The following is a 17414-nucleotide window of genomic DNA, read 5'->3' on the forward strand; positions in this document are numbered from 1 at the left end:
TTCATGGAAACAGCAGGCAAGACTGAGCCAGATTATTTGAGTTATTTAATTATATCAAAATTATAACACAACAACACATAGACTGAGTCATAAAATTGGATTAAAGTATAATCCAAAAAGTATATTCTTGATGCATGCAGCCCAAAAGATGATGGGATTATCCTAACATATATGACACATACCTCAGTCTCTCTTGTCCATTTCAAAAACAAAAGGCTACACTGTGTTAGTCAAAAGAAATGAGTCAATCACAATCACTGCAAATCACAGCTCACACAATTTGATAAGCAACAGGTTTGTACCTAGAATCAAACATCCTTCAAAAGAAACTGTCTCTCATCTACTGCAGCAAATGGCTAAAACACACACTCAAACAAATTCCTTCCCTGGTGTTGTGGATTTAGGCGGGGAATACTTTGCTCCGTTATAGCGCTCTCCCCTCGACGGACACTGACAGCAGAGAAGAGCGCCGCCGATCAGCAGCAGTCCTGACGCGCCCCAGCCCACATACAGGCACGCGCCCAGCTCTCTCCTTTGTGCATCTGGAACCATTGGGTTGTAGAAGTCCTTTATGATAGTATTAGCGGGCAGACACACCGTCACCAGGCACAGGGCCCCGCTCAGGATGAAGAAAACACCCGCAGAGATGGCCACTCTGGCTTTCGCCGCTCTGTCCCCGACGCAGGTGGTGCACTTCCCTCCGACCACAGAGAGCAGGAGGCCGAACAGAGAGAGCAGGATGGCGATGACGACCATGGCCCGGGCCGCCTGGAGGTCCGGAGGCAGGGCCAGCAGAGAGTCGTAGACCTTGCACTGCATCTGGCCCGTGCTCTGCACCACGCAGGTCATCCACAGGCCTTCCCAGATGGTCTGCGCGACCACAATGTTGTTGCCAATGAACGCAGACACTTTCCACATAGGCAGGATGCAGATAATTATGTTTCCAACCCATCCGAGCACCGCCAGCCCGACTCCCAGAATCTGCAGCCCCAAAGATGCCATTTCTGTTTGCTGTGTTTCCTCTTCCTCTCACTGTCTCTGAGTTCTGCACTAAGCTGCCAACTAGAGGGTTTCCTACAGTGGGGCAGTTTTATACACAAATTCCCCCGAGCCCCCCCTTCCTCCTCTGGGTGGGCTTTGGCTACATTACTTAGATGTACACATCAATCATGTTGCCTTTGAGTTCAGACATGGGTCTCCCCTTCCCAGAGGCCACTGGTGCCTCTGAAGAGCGCTGAGGAAAAGAAACTGTGGAATATTGTGGTTTAGTCACGAGTTGGTTCAAAGCCTGATGTTTCTCCCGCTGTCGCTGCAGCGTTCGGATTTTGTAAAATGTCAAATATGAAAATCTACATTTATTGAATGGTGAAATTTACTGTATATTATCACACAACTATCTTTTGCTTAAAAACATCTTACAAACAGCTCTCAAGTTTTTTGTTCTTACCTCACACAATAACGGGGAAATCAAACTTTTCAGATGGTAGAAAGGGACCTAACTGACTTCTTCAAATTTCTCTGTGTTGTAGAAATCAATGAATCACATTCAGAAAAGTTTAGTGTAAACAACTTCAAGTGATATTTTGATTTGGTAAAACATTGGCATTGGAACACCAAATGGCTGCTGTGGTTATTTCTAAAATCAATTAATAATGATTATTTATAGATTTATCTCTAGAAATATTTATCTTTGTTACATCTTTGTTTTTATTTTAGTATTTCATATGGATCTGTGGCACAGCAAATCTCAAAACAAAAGTAAACTTAAAGCAGAGTGAATCTGTTCAGATTAGCAGTGACTAATTGACACAGCTGGTAGCAGTCAGCCTTGATGTCTGCACAAGTAAAAGAATGTAAAATAAAGTGGCAACTGAGCAGGCATCAATAAAATGTCATGTTGCTGGTATGTACATACAGTATGTACAGACAGTTCAAAATACAACACTGGGAAGTGTTTTAAGATGCAGGAGTGCTTTACTCAGGCGGCAAACATGATGTAAAGAAACAAGACATGGAAGGAGAATATATCATATGTCTTATTTCTTTACACGGTAGGGTTAAGATGGATAAGGACATGCTTTTAGGACAAGTCAGACTTGAAGCCTTTCCAGACAATGCACATGAACAAATTCACATGCAAATGTGCTATTTCACTCAATACAGAGTACAGAGTAACCACATCATACACCCATTTAACAAAATCATATCATGCTCAAGTGTCCCCAAAACCTTTCACATTTCTAAAACAGGATCAACTTATAAAGCTAGAGATTTGATGTATGGACAGCTGCAGCCCCCTCAACACACACACAATCGTGGTATTTCAACCTCTACTCAACTCCTGTGTAGATGGTGTGGGGAGCTGGCGCACTCAACGACCACAGGTGTTTTCAATTTGCACAATTTTGAACAACCAATCACTAACTGGCCAACAAATGGGGTATAAGAGACACAGGTGAGACAGTTGCTTAATCAATGGGTGTCATTGTGAGTGCAGCCAGCTCCCAGTACTGTTTGAGTTTGTTTCCGGCTGAATTGAGGCAACACTATGGCATCTGCTGGTCTCCAGATCTTCGGCATCTTCCTGGCATCCATCGGCTTTCTGGGCGACATCATCATCTGCGCCCTGCCTATGTGGAAGGTGTCAGCATTCATCGGGAACAACATTGTGACGGCGCAGACTTTCTGGGAGGGCCTGTGGATGAACTGTGTGAAGCAGAGCACAGGCCAGATGCAGTGCAAGGTGTACGACTCCATGCTGGCTTTGCCCCGTGATCTGCAGGCGGCCAGGGCCTTGGTGGTGATCTCCATCCTGGTGGTCTTCCTGGGAATCCTGCTCTCCACCGCGGGGGGGAAGTGCACCAACTGCATCGAGGACGAGGTGGACAAGAACAAGGTAGCCATCACTTCAGGAGTGTTCTTCATCGTCGGCGGTATCCTCTGCCTGATCCCTGTGTCTTGGTCTGCCAACGAAGTCATCAGGAACTTCTACAACCCCATCATGGTGGACGCACAGAGGAGGGAGCTGGGTGCGTCGCTGTTTATCGGCTGGGGCTCGGCAGGTCTCCTGTTCATTGGCGGCGCGCTCCTCTGCTGCCAGTGCTCACAGCGCAAGGACAGAGGATACTCGGCCAAATATTCTGCTCCTCGATCAGCAGCCAGCGGAGGAGCCTACGTTTAACAAGCTCTTCACAAGTGCCTTGGGAACCGGCCAACAAAACTTTCTGCTCCAGGAAGTGAACTATTGTTTTGAAGTTTTAAAACATGTTTTTAATTGTGATTTTACTCTTTAATGCTTTATTAAATGAAATCAAACCTTACATGATCACATGGTTTTCTCTGGAGGGGTGGGTGTTTGTAGATGGCATGTGTTCTGCTTCAGTGCAGACCACAATTAGCTCTTTATTCATAGTATTCCCATGATGTCACATGTTTCCTACCAATACGGTGCTCTGCTATATAAACAGCTCATTAGTTGCTGCCATGTCAGTTTTCCTACCAAGATTACTTTGTGGTAATGTAACAGAATACTAATAGGTTTAGAGATGGCAGCTTTTTTTATTTTCTCTCTCCCTTGTCTTTCAAGCTGTCAGCAACACAACATGGAATATTCTATTGCTTCAAAATGGTTGGCTGAAATTCATCAAAACTACCCACTTTAAAGTGTAAATTATAAGGCAAGTGGAGTTAACATTGGTGAGAGAGCGCGCACACACAAGTAGCCGGAGTCAGTCCTTGTAGCTTTTTGCTTCATTTAATCAAATTCTCCCTCAAATCCATAAACTTGCAGTCAAAGCTTTCAGCTTTAGGTAACAAAACAGTTCTTCATACATGGTCCCCTGGGTAACTACTTTCCCCTCCCACTCATTCATACCGTGTAGGAATCAGGACAAGCAGGAAACCTGATATACAAACTAGCTCAGTCCCCTCCCTGCTCTCATACCTGCAGTGCAAACACATAAAGGATCACAAGACTGCAACTAGCTGCTTCACCGTCGTTTTGTTTACCAGCTGAGAGAAAATGGGCAGCAATGGTGATCTGCCGCTCAACTGAAAGGGGATTTTGTTGACACATCTTTAATTTAAACATATGCCTCAACTTTGCTTTTCATTGACAAAATGAGCAATCAACTTGTTGGTTTCTGTCTGGCAATCATCGGCTTGCTGGGCACCATCCTGATCTGCGGCCTGCCCATGTGGAAGGTGACGGCCTTCGTTGGGGCAAACATCATCACTTCCCAGGTCTTCTGGGAAGGTTTATGGATGAACTGTGTGATCCAGAGCACGGGCCACTCGCAGTGTAAGGCCTACGACTCCGTTCTGGCTTTACCGCAGGACCTGCAGGCTGCCAGAGCTCTCATCTGCGTTTCCATCGCTGTCAGTGTGGTGGCCATCGGGCTCACCGTGGTCGGGGCCCACTGCACCAACTTCTTTCGGGACGACTGGCTGAGGAAAGCCAACGTTGGCATCGCGGGAGGAGTGGTGTTTATAATTGCGGGGGTCCTGTGTATTATTCCTGTCAGCTGGTCGGCTCACAGCATCATCACAGGCTTCTTCAACCCGCAGGCCACCCAGGAGAGGAGAGGCGAGCTGGGGGCGTCCATCTATGTGGGCTGGGCGTCTGGAGCGCTGCTCATCATTGGAGGAGGGATGCTGTGCAGCACCTACAGGTGCTGAGGCAGAGGAGAAGAGACAGAAGGGAGTATACACTGCCATCCCGCAGTCAAATACATACTGTAGTCAAAAATGTAATGTATTTAGTCTCACAGAAGGGAATTCTTTGTTATGTTTCTCAGCACTGGGGAATCCTCGTTTCACTTTCTGAAAAGATCCTGTTCAACACTGACTTCAACATTAGTGGATTGCACTATACTGAGATTTTATGACAAATTGATGTGTAAAATGTGAAAATGATAGAACAATATATGCTTTCTTTCAGGACATTTTAAAGTGTAGAATAAATGACATACCATTGTATATGGCCTTTTGGCTTTAAAGTGAAGAGTGAAATTATGAGGTCTGGATGAGCTAATAGTTGTATGATGTCAATGTACAGTATGTTAACTAAAACAGATTTTTGAAGCTGAAATTGTGAATTTATGTGGTCTGGATAGTACACATATTGTTGTGCACTGCAAAAGAAATAGCTTCTGTATCTAGTGTCATTCAGTCTTAAAATCTTATTTTTTTTTTAAACCAGTGAAAAATTCTGCCAATGGTTTAAAGAAATTTCACTTTTTTGGGGGAATTTTCTGCCAGTATCAGTATCTTGAAACAAGGCAAAATAAGGCAGAGCACTCCACTAGTATGAAGAAATTTAAACTTCAAGAAGTGGAAATGTATTAGAGACTAATTTAAACTTCAAGAAGTTGAAATGTATTAGAAAAAGTTGAAATTATCTCACTTCAGTAGCAGGTTTTTTTCACTTTGTTTTCAGAAACATAACAGACTCAATACTCAACTGACTGGTGTAATGCATTTAACTTGTGGAAACAATGTTTTGTACAGAAGGCTACTAATAAATCGACTTTGTAGATTTGTGTATTTGCTACTGTAGGTCTGCATTTCAGGTCCGTTTTAGTATTATTTTAAAATAACTGTCACCTTTTATCAGACAGTCCATATTACATGAGCACAAATGGGAGACACAATGTGGTTTACATAGGTGTTGCAAAACTGCAACGCTGGTTGGCCAGGATGATTAAAGCAATGCCTCCAGAGGCAATGAGGCCCAAAACACTTGAAAGTAAACAAAAAAAAAAAAAAGATTCTGTTACTTAGTAGAAACTCACTGTTCTGCATGAAACACCTGAATGTACATAAAAGCCAGAATATCTCGACTTGCATCTGGCTCACAGGTGTTTAAAATTACCTTCTGTGTATTTACAGAGGACAGGAGCACACAAGCTACCTCCCTCTCAAAGATGTTTGCACCTCTCTGTTGATCTTTTGTGTCGTCTGACTGCTTTAGCACAGTATAACATAACGTCTGCTGTCAGCAACTTACTCTCCATTTCCAGAGAAACGAGACGAGAGAAATGCTATTTTATTTCTTCAAAGATCCCCAGAAGACTTGAGGAAAAAAAAGGAGAAAAAAGTATAATATTTTGGAGCCAAAGTGGAATTTTTTTATTGGATTAGCCCGCTCTTGACTTTGATGAAAAACATAGAAATATTCTGGATTTAGTATAGTACTACAGTATTTATAACTAGATTTTTCCCCATGGGAGGGCAGGGGAGGCTGATTGGAGGCCTGGCACTGTGCCTGATGGGGGTTATAGGAGTGTGTGTGGCGTGTGGACTGCCCATGTGGCGCGAGACATCTTTTGTGGGAGCAAATATTGTGACTGCGCAATCGGTGAGTTGATATGATACTTGACTGAATATTTCATCTCACTTGCTATATATCTGGCTTGACCATTTCCAAGTAAGTTTAGCCAGAATCTCACATTTTGGCATTTCACTGCTGTTGCCTTTAATCAATTTGAAAACAAAAAGCCGTGACAGATTTCTTGAGATGGCATTGGATGACAGTGAGATAAGAATTAGCAAATCTCTGAGGAATCAATGGGATATCACTGTCTATTATGTGATGGTCATCATTGAAATGTATGCTAGTTAATGATACACCGCCCTACCTCGAACTAGATCAGTCATCTCTCTCTGATACTTGGAGGTTTGGCTTTCAATGCACTGCAAAAACTGACAAACTTGTCATTTCATCTTGTATCCAGGCTTATCAAGCTCATTTTATGATTTTTTTTAGTGAAATCATCTTACTGGCAGATAATTTTACTGGTTTCAACAAATTTGACTTTTTTACTGTTTTTTTTGTAGGAGAATATAACTTGTTTCAGGACATTTACTTGAAAGTGAAATTGTCTTGGAGAAAGTTTCTTGTTTCAAGATTTTCTTCATTGTTTTATGGTGATTTCTCAAAAGAAGTCATATTGGCATCAAGTGAAATTTATTGAAACCAGCAAGACTATCTGCCAGTGCAGTGTGATAATTTGACTAAAAATATCATGAAATAAGCTTGGTAAGTCTGGAAACAAGTTCAAATCACTTGCCATGTTTTGCAGTGTGCTCAGCTGAGTCAAACCAAAGACCTAAAAAATGATGCCTCATCTACATCAATAGATGGACGAGGCATAAACCACCGCAGTTCAGAGGCTGTCAACGAGCAAACAAGCTGTTTCATGCCACAGAAACAGGAACTCATGGACTATGTTATGCCACCTCGCCTCTAACAAACTTCCTTAATATACATTCCTTATACTCTAAGTCTTATTGTAATAATAATAATAAACTTTATTTATATAGCACTTTTCAAAATTTGTGTGCTTTACAACAAGAAAAATAGAGTTTAAGAAGTCAGTAAAACATCATATGAGATAAAGGACTTAAAAATACAAAATACAATAACTAATAAAAATAAATAAATCAATTAAAACAGAATAAAATAAGTTAAAATAAACACTAAGAGAAGGCCTTTACTCTCTCACTGAAGACCTAAGCCTTCCTCTTGCAGGTGTGGGACGGCCTGTGGTTGCACTGTGTGTTCCAGGCCACAGGTCAGATGCAGTGTAAGAGGCACACGTCGGACCTCACCATGACCCCCGACATCCAGGCGGGACGCGCCCTCACCTTGCTGTCCATCCTCACCGGCCTCCTGGGCTTCATCGTCACCCTGCTGGGCGGAGGGGTGGTGAACTGCAGCGGAGCCCCACCCGACCACGCTGAGCCTCAGTCCACCTCATCCTCCAAAAAAAAGGTGTTGGAACTATATTCATACTTTGGATACTGTCTAGTGTGTGGGGCATATCTATGTTATGCACATTTGTATACTAAGATGAAAATGTATGCTTATTTTGGCCCTGTATAGAAACTATACACTGCAAAAATGACCATCTTAGCAAGTAATTTATTCTAGTTTTGAGTCCTAAAATCTTATTCTCTGCAAAACAAGTGAAACTGGAAGGCACTTGGACAGTGCAACCCTCCACCAATGCTGAACAATTCTCCAACTTGCTGTTAAGCCCAAAGGCATCATCCTAGTCACTTACATTTAAAGTTAAATTGATTTATTGACCCTGGAAACATGCTCTTAGGATTTGGAATCAAGTCTCCATCTCCATTAGTTTCATAGTTATGGCTAAAAAAACAATAATTGTCTAATGGCAAAATTCCCAGATCCGGATCACAGCCAAAATGTGTTCAATCAACTGTCCTTAGCCCAAACCACATTTCATGGAAATCCATTCATATGTTGTTGAGATATCCTGCTGACAGATAGGCAGACAAACTAACTAACGGGTGAAAACAATCTCCTTGACAGGGGTAAAATTACACTAATGGGGTGGGAAGACACGAACATTTCAGAAACAAATTCAATTCCTTTATTGCAAAACAAACATATACAGAGGACTGACAGCACTAGGAACAACTCAAAAACTGACAACAAACAGGGGCGACAGAGAAAGCATGTGTGTTACATTTGAACATGAACTAGACAGCATTCATTTACTGACTATTCAGATATCTGATCAAAAGGTGAATCGAAGATTAATCCTGGTATTGATAATGCTATCAAATCAGATGAAAGGGGGTTCTTCAACTGGGTTCAAGAGGATCAAGCAGATGCAGCAACAGAAAATAATTTCACTGGAAACAAGTGGAATTCACTCACCCTATTTGCAGACCTTTTCACTTGTTTTAAGAAAAGATTTTAAGACTCAATATGAGATTAAATGACCTGTTACGATGAACACTTTTGCAGTGTTGTTGATCCATATCCATCAACTGTTTGTCCTAGGCGGCTCTGCTGGGTGGAGCTCTGTGTGTCCTGTCTGCCATCCTGTGCCTGGTTTCAGTCAGCTGGTCTGCAGGCAACACCATCTCAGTGTATAACGACCCGTTGGTGGCATCGGCCCTGAAAAGAGAGGTGGGCTCGTCCATCTACATCGGCTGGGCCTCCTCCCTCCTGCTGCTCCTCGGCGGGGCCTTGATCTGCTTCATCTGCGGGGGCAAGGAGCGCTCCCACCCATCCTACCCATCCTACCCATCCTACCGCGCCTACATGCCCTACAGGTCCAGCTCCAGCCACTTCAGCGACCGCTCATCCCACACAGCCGCAGTGAGGTCCGATATCATACGACAAAAAAACTCTTCAGGTCGAGGATCTGACAGGGGAAGACTGAAAGATCCTCATACACCTAACAGATTAGAGACTGTAGCCCAAGTGTTTGACCGTAACTCACTGAATACAGCTCAGAGTGGGGTTGGGGGGTATAATCAGGCTCAGGGGTCGAGACCAGGATCTGGGCGTGGGAGCTTTGGCCGAAACCCATCCAGCAGGTCAGGGACAACAGAGCAAGGGAAGAGATTATTCATGGGAACGCAGCCAAATCAGGGGTCGCTGGTGCGCGACGCTCCCAGCAGAGCAGAATATTATTACAATACGTCTAATCTGGATGGAAGAGGCCCTCAATACAGACTATAATACATCGTCCTGTACAAGAATGACTGTACACAGGAATTACTTAACTGTAAATTGTTTTTATTGATAGTTTATTGTTGATTTGTTTATTTTTTGTTTATTGTTTTATCAATTTCCCTACAGGGATCAATAAAGTATGACATTATTATTGTTATTGATGAATGCATTTGTATTTTTTGATTCACATTTTGCTCCTGACGCATTTTACAAAGCAGCATCAATAGATTTATCAAGAACATATACAAGATATACATATATAAGATATCTAAAAATATGTACACTTTTTCTGAAGATAAAACTAATGTTTTTGGATAGAGTATTACCTTTGTATTTTCTTTTCCCAGAGATAATATTGTGAGGAACAGCATGACTGCACATCATGGATCAGGTTTAGCACTGACTGTGAACAAAAGAAGAACAGATGCCCCTGTTTCAGCAGGCAGCCGTCCTGCTGAAGTGTCCTTGAGCAAAACACTGAATACCTACCAACTCCTGGGGTGTTGTTCTGTAGCTGACCTCTGACCTCTGACCTTTGGGGATGTTATCATGTAATGTGTGCAGGCAGACACAGTTCATCTCCGACTCCTTCCAGTACGGCTTGGCAGCATGACCGCTCCAGTGATGGCTAACAGAACCGCAATCTGGCTGACAACTATTTCCAAACTATTGATCTCTGTTCAGACAAAGGAGACTCTGTGTGTTAAACATAATTAACCTGCATGCCAGAAAACATTATATTTATGTCTGACTGACTTTATATTTCACTGAATCAAATGTATCCATCCCCAGGTGGGATTTTATCTGCATGGACAGGATATTTTCACTGCAAAAAATATCCAACCTGTGGATTTAACAAGTCATTTGGTTTTGTGTTGAGCCTCAAATTGTATTATATACTGTATATAAAATAGAAAACACAATAATTTCACTAGTTTGCAAAGCAAAGCAGTTTCACTTGTTTCAAGACTTTTCCTGAGATAAGTGACACTAAAATTCTCTAAACGACTTGATTTGCATTTGAAACAAGTGAAATTAGCACATCAGTATTTGTTTTTCTTGATCACTTAGTAAGATGAAGATTTTTTTTCCAGTGCAACTAAAATTCTCCCTCACTTCTCTCCCCTGTGTTAGCAGGATATGATATGGTCTTGCTTTTGTTTCAGGTTACAGTAAAACCACGCTTGTGTGTGTGGGTGAGAGAGATTTTATCTGTGTATGTGGTTTCTTTCTTGGGGGCTTGTGTGTGCATATGAATGCATGTCTGTAGCATTGGGATACTAAACTACACTAGTGTTGTGGAGCAATCTGGTCAGGTGAGAATTCTTCAGAAACCAGTTTCAGCTTGGAGTGAGAGAACGGTGGGAAACTCCTCCTCTGTCCTCTACTTTTACAACAAAGCCTATAAGTGAGGTAGCCACTGTCAACATCTCCTCTGAATTGGCGGTAAACCCCACTTCTATCCTTTCCTTTGTCTCTCTGTCTGCTAAGTCACTCCTGCCTCTTTGAAGAGACCTGCAGAGCATTACCATGGTGTCTGGAGGAAGACAGCTGCTGGGTTTGGCCCTGGCCATCATCGGCTTCCTTGGGAGCATCATCATCTGCGCTCTCCCCACCTGGAAGGTCACGGCCTTCATCGGGGCAAACATCGTCACTTCTCAGGTGATCTGGGAGGGCTTGTGGATGAACTGTGTGACCCAGAGCACGGGCCAGATGCAGTGCAAGGTGTACGACTCTCTGCTGGCCTTACCGCAGGACCTGCAGGCCGCCAGAGCGCTGGTCATCATCGCCATCATCGCCGGAGTGTTCGGGATCCTCCTGGGCATCGCCGGGGGGAAGTGCACCAACTTCGTGGAAGAGGAGAGGGCAAAGTGCAAAGTGGCCATCGCGGCGGGCATCATCTTCATCATCGCGGGGCTCATGGTCCTCGTCCCCGTCTGCTGGACCGCCAATACCGTCATCCGTGATTTCTACAACCCCCTTATGACCAACGCCCAGAGGAGGGAGCTGGGGGCCTCGCTCTACATCGGCTGGGGCTCGGCGGGGCTGCTGTTCCTGGGCGGGGGCCTCCTCTGCAGCTCCTGTCCGCCCAGCGATCAGAACAACTACGATGTGAAGTACGCCAAGGCACGCTCTGTGGACAGCAGCAAGGCCTACGTTTAGACCGCCGGCGGGCAGCGGACCTGGGGTGAACCGGGATGAGAGAACATAAAGGGAGTTTCTCAAAGTTTTACCTTCCATTTGTCCCAGGAAGATGAGTTCTCACTGTACCGTTTGGCATGATTATGTTCATAATGTGGTTACTTTTAATGTGGTAACTTCTGCAGTATGATTGTGTGTACTTTATGTTTGTGCTTTAGTGTAATGTTTACTGACATTGTACTATAAATATATATATAAAGCATAAACCTCTGACTATAGTCACTGTTATATGTCTGAGTAACACACCTCTTCTCTTTCACAGCAGTTCAGACATTGATGAAGTAATTCACTTTAACTGTTTGTGTATAATCTTTATTTCAGTTTTTGTCTGCTTGACATTTTTCCCTGTATTATTGTACGCCATACAGTTTAAGTTAAATCATTTCTAAGATAAATGTGAGAAAAAAAGGTTATGTTTCTCTTTAGTCTTTTTTTCCATCTCATCACAACAGCTTCGGTTTTTCACAGGTAGTAAAACAAGTCACATTGATGACAAATGCCAAAGAAACTCGCTGAACAGTCCGTCCGGTCTTTCAAGTGTTTGTACATGAAGGAATCCTTACAAACAGGTTTTGTTACAATGTGACCTACTTCAACAGAAATGTTGCAAAATAAACATACACAGATAGGAAGACCAGGATAGAGTGATAACTGTGTGTATTTATGTGTGTGTATTCATCAGTATTCATTTCAGTGACATGACGTAGATAATGTCAAAACAATGCAGTTCTGTGAACTTTGCATAAGAGAATGAAACATTCATAATCTTCAGAGGATAAAAATGTAAGTGAATGAAACATGAAAAAATAAAACATAATACTGGCACACACACCTGCCCCTCTGTGTGTTTGTGGGTTAAACAGAGGAGGAGTAACAAAACTTCTCTCTTTTAAAAGGGCTTCAGTGTTGACAGTACCAGCAGTTTGCTGTTTGCAATGACAATAAAGATGTTTCTTATTAGATAAAGTCACATTTCATGTCACCTTTAACTATTTCAAGTACAGGTCACTATGGACAGTTGTGGGTGTTGAGTAAAATGTGAAAGTGAAATGCTGGTTTATCATTATCTAGTGAAAAAAAATACTCAGTATTTCACACACACATTGTCCCTGTCAAGGACAGTAAGATTAAAGATTATTTTAAGCCTGATTAAAAGGTTTGGGTTAGGCTGTGGGGGGAGAACAAACAGGTTTTTCTGCACAATAGCCACTGCTTGAATGAAACAAAATTTGTCCCAGGAGATTGTGTTACACATCACTCTGCTCTTCTTACACTTCTGACAGAAACACATTCTGCATGCACACACTCTGCACATGCACAGGTGCGTGCGCGCACACACACACACACACACACACACACACACACACACACACACACGCACACAAATGTAGCTCAAATACGTGTCAACTTTTGTATAAAAAAACAGATTCAATGTTTCATTTGCAATGTAATCCAAGGAAGAAGTGACTAAACCAAAACAATCTCGTCAGAGTTTCAAAAACAATATTGTCACAGATGAAATAGATAATGAAGGAGGGGACAGATGATGTCACGCAGTTTCATAGCCACCTCTCTCTCTCTCTCTTTGTCTGTCTGTCTCTCTCTCTCTCTCTCTCTCTCCCTCCTCCCCTTTCTTTTCCCTATAGAGTAGGTGTGGTGTGTGCCTTCACCTGAGCAGTAGCACACAGATACTCTCTTCAGGTGACAGAAAAAGGAACACTCTACTGTAGTGAAGTAAAGAGAGAAGGGACAGAGAGAGAGACAGAGAGAGAGAGAAAGAGAGAGAGCAGAGGGTATGTGAGGAAAGCAGAGGGAGAGACAAAGGGGGGAGGGACAGAGGGAGTGAGGCTGTAAACAGATGCACTGTGGCCGAACCAGTATCCAGATACACCTGGAGTCAGGTAGGAGCGGCAGGAGGCTGGACAGACAACTGAACTGGTCAGGCAGGGTAGAAAAATAGTGCACTGTGTTTCCAGGGTAGATACTCGGCTACTGCAGGAAAAATGACCGAAGAGAAACACAGAAATGGAGGCTTGTGAGAATGAAAATAGAGAGGAAGAGTAAGAGAACGAAAGAGAAACTAGGGAATACTGTGGAGGAGAAGAGAGAGAAGTGTGGAGTGATCTGTGAAACCAGGAAACACTGCTGTCCAAGAACTCCAGAAAAAAAACCCGTCAGACAACTGTTGAAAGGACAGTGAGGATTCGTCGAGGCAGCCGAGGCACCTCTCTGCCATGGCGTCTCTGGGGATGCAGATGCTGGCCAGCGCCCTCTGCCTCCTGGGCTGGGTGGGGGTGATCATCAGCTGCATCATGCCCATGTGGCGGGTCACGGCCTTCGTGGGCAGCACCATCGTCACGTCCCAGACCATCTGGGAGGGCATCTGGATGAGCTGCGTGGTCCAGAGCACGGGCCAGATCCAGTGCAAACCGTACGAGTCTCTCCTGGCTCTCAGCTCAGACCTGCAGGCCGCCAGAGCGCTCACTGTGCTTGCCATTGCTACGGGCGGTGCGGGCCTCATACTGGCCTTCGTCGGGGGGAAGTGCACCCGCTTCCTGGACGAAGAAGGGGGCGGGGCAAAGGACAAGGTTGCCGTGGCGGCAGGGGCGGTGCTGATTGCCACGGGGCTGCTGTGTTTGATCCCCACGTCGTGGGCGGCCGGGGCGGTGGTGCGGACCTTCTACAGCTCTGCCATAGACGCTCAGCGGAGAGAGATCGGAGCCTGCCTGTACATCGGCTGGGGAGCGTCCATCCTGCTCATCCTGGGAGGGGGGCTGTTCATCAGCTCGTCCTGCCCCCTCAAAGCCCACAACGCAGACAAGAGCCCCTCTGTCCGCTATCTCGTGGTCCGCTCCTCCAACAGATCCAGCCAGGGAGGCAGCAGGGTACCGTCAACAAAGTCTCAGCCCATCGGACCGGTGTTCACAAGGTCTCCAAGCAACGAGGGAGCATCAACAAAGTCTCAGCCAATAGGACTGAGGTACGTGAGGCCTCCCTGGGAGGATGGGCCCGAGTCAGAAGGATCAGGAGGCAGCAAGGTGCCATCAACAAAGTCTCAGATGAAGAGGCCGGCGTCGACGAAATCAGAGCAAAGTGAAGTGCCATCGACAAAGTCGCAGCTGAAACGTGCTGCATCGCAAGACAGTTTGTCCGTCCAGTCTGAAGCTAGTGAGGACGCAACCTCAAACCCAGCAAGAACATATATTTGAACACACATACACACACACACACACACACACGCACACACACACGCACACGTATTCACTATACAGATACATAATAATACTATGAATTATTTGGCAGTATGTGTGTACTTATTTTGTGATTGTTTAGTCATAAAATGTAGTTGATGTGGTTGGCAAAATGAAGGATGTACATTGTACTGTGTTTATGTGTTGTGTCGTTCTACCTGCTACAGAGCACATTGTTTTAAAAGATGAGCAGAAGGGAAAAGCGTCTCTATTCATCACTATGCAGAAGTATAGCTTTGATATTTTATGTGTTCAAAAAGCTGAACTGAAACTAACTACAGTAAGCAGTAAACTACACCCAGATGCCAGTAAAGTAGGCTGCAGTTATCTGCTTTTGGAATATGTTTGGCAAAATGTATAGGCCTTTTTTAATTGAACATTGAGTCATTACACTTGAAATGCACATGTAAGCCATCAAGAATTGAACCTCGGTAACTTTAGCTCGGATGCTTCCATTGGACGCGACACTAAGTGAACACAAGGCAGGCAGCACAGCAGCTTTCATTGATTTCAATGGAAGCATTCCCTCAATGCCTGATGTCTGATGGCTATGTTCGAATTCAAATATGGGCTTTGAATGGGTCTCATAGGCACTATGGCCATGAAACCTGCTCAGCCTGTAAACAACTATTTAAGTCTTCAATTCAAGTAAAAAAGAAAAAACTCTCCAAGGAAACTGCAAATTTGAAGTTACAAGGTTGTTGTTTTTTTCAATATTTATCTGTTATTGTTATTAAGGGTACCAAGCATAAACTGTGCCTTCACGTTTTTGTAAACATTATGCTTTTGTCATGAGTCTGAAATGTGATTTTGTGTTTGTTTTACATTGTTTTTGGACAGAATATACACAGGTAAACATTTGTACATTTTTTCAATAAAATGAAATGGATTTTGATCAAGTAAGGCATAACCTTTGTTCATTAAAGTAAGAGCATTCTAATTCTTTAGTTATATGAAGTACTTAAATGTAAATAGGCTACATATATGGTTTACTTGCTATCTAGCATGCTATGCTATTTTAACATGGTAGATGACGAGCTGAAGATAGCCCTTTCTTCAAAGTTTGCTATAGCATCCCCCTGGACTTTCAGCCTCCCTTCCTGGCTATTAAAACCCACTGGACAAACTGGTTTGACAGAGAGTGAGCTTACACCTGCAGTTGAGTTAGAGGAGGAAGGTATGATGTGTTTGTCGAAGATTCAAATTTAGTTTCAGTGGATCATGTTCATGGAAAGCACATGCGGCTCTTTGTTTTTTTTTATTCAAATGGTTTCTACACACCATCATCACACAGTTTAAAGAGTTTAAAGAAGATGTGTGGATGGATATACTCAGCATCCCTAAAAGTGTAAAAGATAAGTTATTGAGTAAGTAGGTATGTCAGTAAGTACGCAAGTAAGGAAGAAACTAAGGAAGCAAGCAAGTAAAAAATAAAAATACAGAAATAAAGTAACCCAATATATAAAGTTTAATTTAAAAAATAATTGGTTTCATTTTGTCGATGTTGGAAAAGGACACATCCACATGGCACATTCTACTGGCAGCTAAGAGTATCTGCAACTATGTGGCTTGTGGTTGTGTCTGCTTTCTACAGTATATGTGCATATATATATAAATCAGGCTTGGTGCAATTGGTTTACATGCCTTACTTAATGTCTTTGTACTCTGCTACCCAATTACTGGCACTGTTTTGTGATATCAGAGTCTCTCATTATCATTTGCTCTGGACAGCTGATGTGTGACGGTTCATTTTTCAGTCCTGAGCAGAAATTGGGCTCAATGATGAAAGGTTGTTCATTCTGGCCTGTGCTCAGGACCAGTTTAAATCTTGATGTATCCTGATTCAGTGTAGCAATAACCATAATATACTACAGCACAAGGTTTAACATTAGGCCTACTTTCAGCGACTAGACCATCGCAATTGATTTCACACTCATGCCCTGACAAATACTGCTATCTTGTGGTCAGTGGTGCACACACACACACACACACACACACACACACACTGCACAAGTCATGCATAACCAGCAGCTTACTTTTTTTTTTATTTATTTTTTTTAGGTATATCCCATACAAAATGAGCTTTAGGAAGGAAGACTGCCTGACAGATCACCAGTCCATCGCAGGGCCAACACTTGCAGTGCTAACCACTGAGAACCCATGATGTAAAATCATTGCAAAATAATGACCCCTATAAAAATGGCTGCTGCAGCCCCAATTGTCCCCATTTATGGCAAACAAATATCTGAATCTTGAGTATCATATGACACTACCATTGATGTCATTCTCATACGACAACACCCCATCACACAACCCATTAAGATAATACAGGCACAACGTGATGATTAAATGGTTCTTTTGTTTATTCATTCCAGAATATTCCAATAGGAACACATCATTGCATAATCACCATCTACTGTAAAACTGCAGACATTTAAAGGGGTTTATAAAACTGCAGAATATTT

General features: G+C 43.2%; 5 protein-coding genes across 5 annotated transcripts; 4 read left to right on the forward strand and 1 right to left on the reverse strand.

Moving 5' to 3' along the window:
* Positions 1-369: 369 nt before the first annotated feature.
* On the reverse strand, positions 370-1005 carry cldn29 (claudin 29). The gene has a single exon (XM_078286753.1). The coding sequence runs from the start codon at positions 1000-1002 to the stop codon at positions 370-372; it is 633 nt and encodes a 210-aa protein (XP_078142879.1). The 5' UTR covers positions 1003-1005.
* Positions 1006-2548: 1543 nt separating this feature from the next.
* On the forward strand, positions 2549-3181 carry LOC139920422 (claudin-like protein ZF-A89). Its single transcript, XM_071910436.2, has one exon. It carries the CDS (start codon positions 2549-2551, stop codon positions 3179-3181), a length of 633 nt encoding a protein of 210 aa, XP_071766537.1.
* A 794-nt stretch (positions 3182-3975) lies between these two features.
* cldn28 (claudin 28) lies at positions 3976-5483 on the forward strand. The gene has a single exon (XM_071910437.2). It carries the CDS (start codon positions 4120-4122, stop codon positions 4675-4677), a length of 558 nt encoding a protein of 185 aa, XP_071766538.1. The 5' UTR covers positions 3976-4119; the 3' UTR covers positions 4678-5483.
* A 740-nt stretch (positions 5484-6223) lies between these two features.
* On the forward strand, positions 6224-9570 carry LOC139920415 (claudin-4-like). The gene is made up of 3 exons (XM_078286751.1): positions 6224-6358; positions 7532-7774; positions 8816-9570. Exons 1-3 carry the CDS (start codon positions 6224-6226, stop codon positions 9500-9502), a joined length of 1065 nt encoding a protein of 354 aa, XP_078142877.1. The 3' UTR covers positions 9503-9570.
* Positions 9571-10912: 1342 nt separating this feature from the next.
* On the forward strand, positions 10913-14949 carry LOC139920417 (uncharacterized). The gene is made up of 2 exons (XM_071910430.2): positions 10913-11502; positions 13920-14949. The coding sequence occupies exons 1-2, from the start codon at positions 11027-11029 to the stop codon at positions 14905-14907; spliced, it is 1464 nt and encodes a 487-aa protein (XP_071766531.2). The 5' UTR covers positions 10913-11026; the 3' UTR covers positions 14908-14949.
* Positions 14950-17414: the final 2465 nt, after the last annotated feature.

The sequence above is a fragment of the Centroberyx gerrardi genome, chromosome 11, assembly GCF_048128805.1.
Source record: "Centroberyx gerrardi isolate f3 chromosome 11, fCenGer3.hap1.cur.20231027, whole genome shotgun sequence".
NCBI lineage: Eukaryota > Metazoa > Chordata > Actinopteri > Beryciformes > Berycidae > Centroberyx > Centroberyx gerrardi.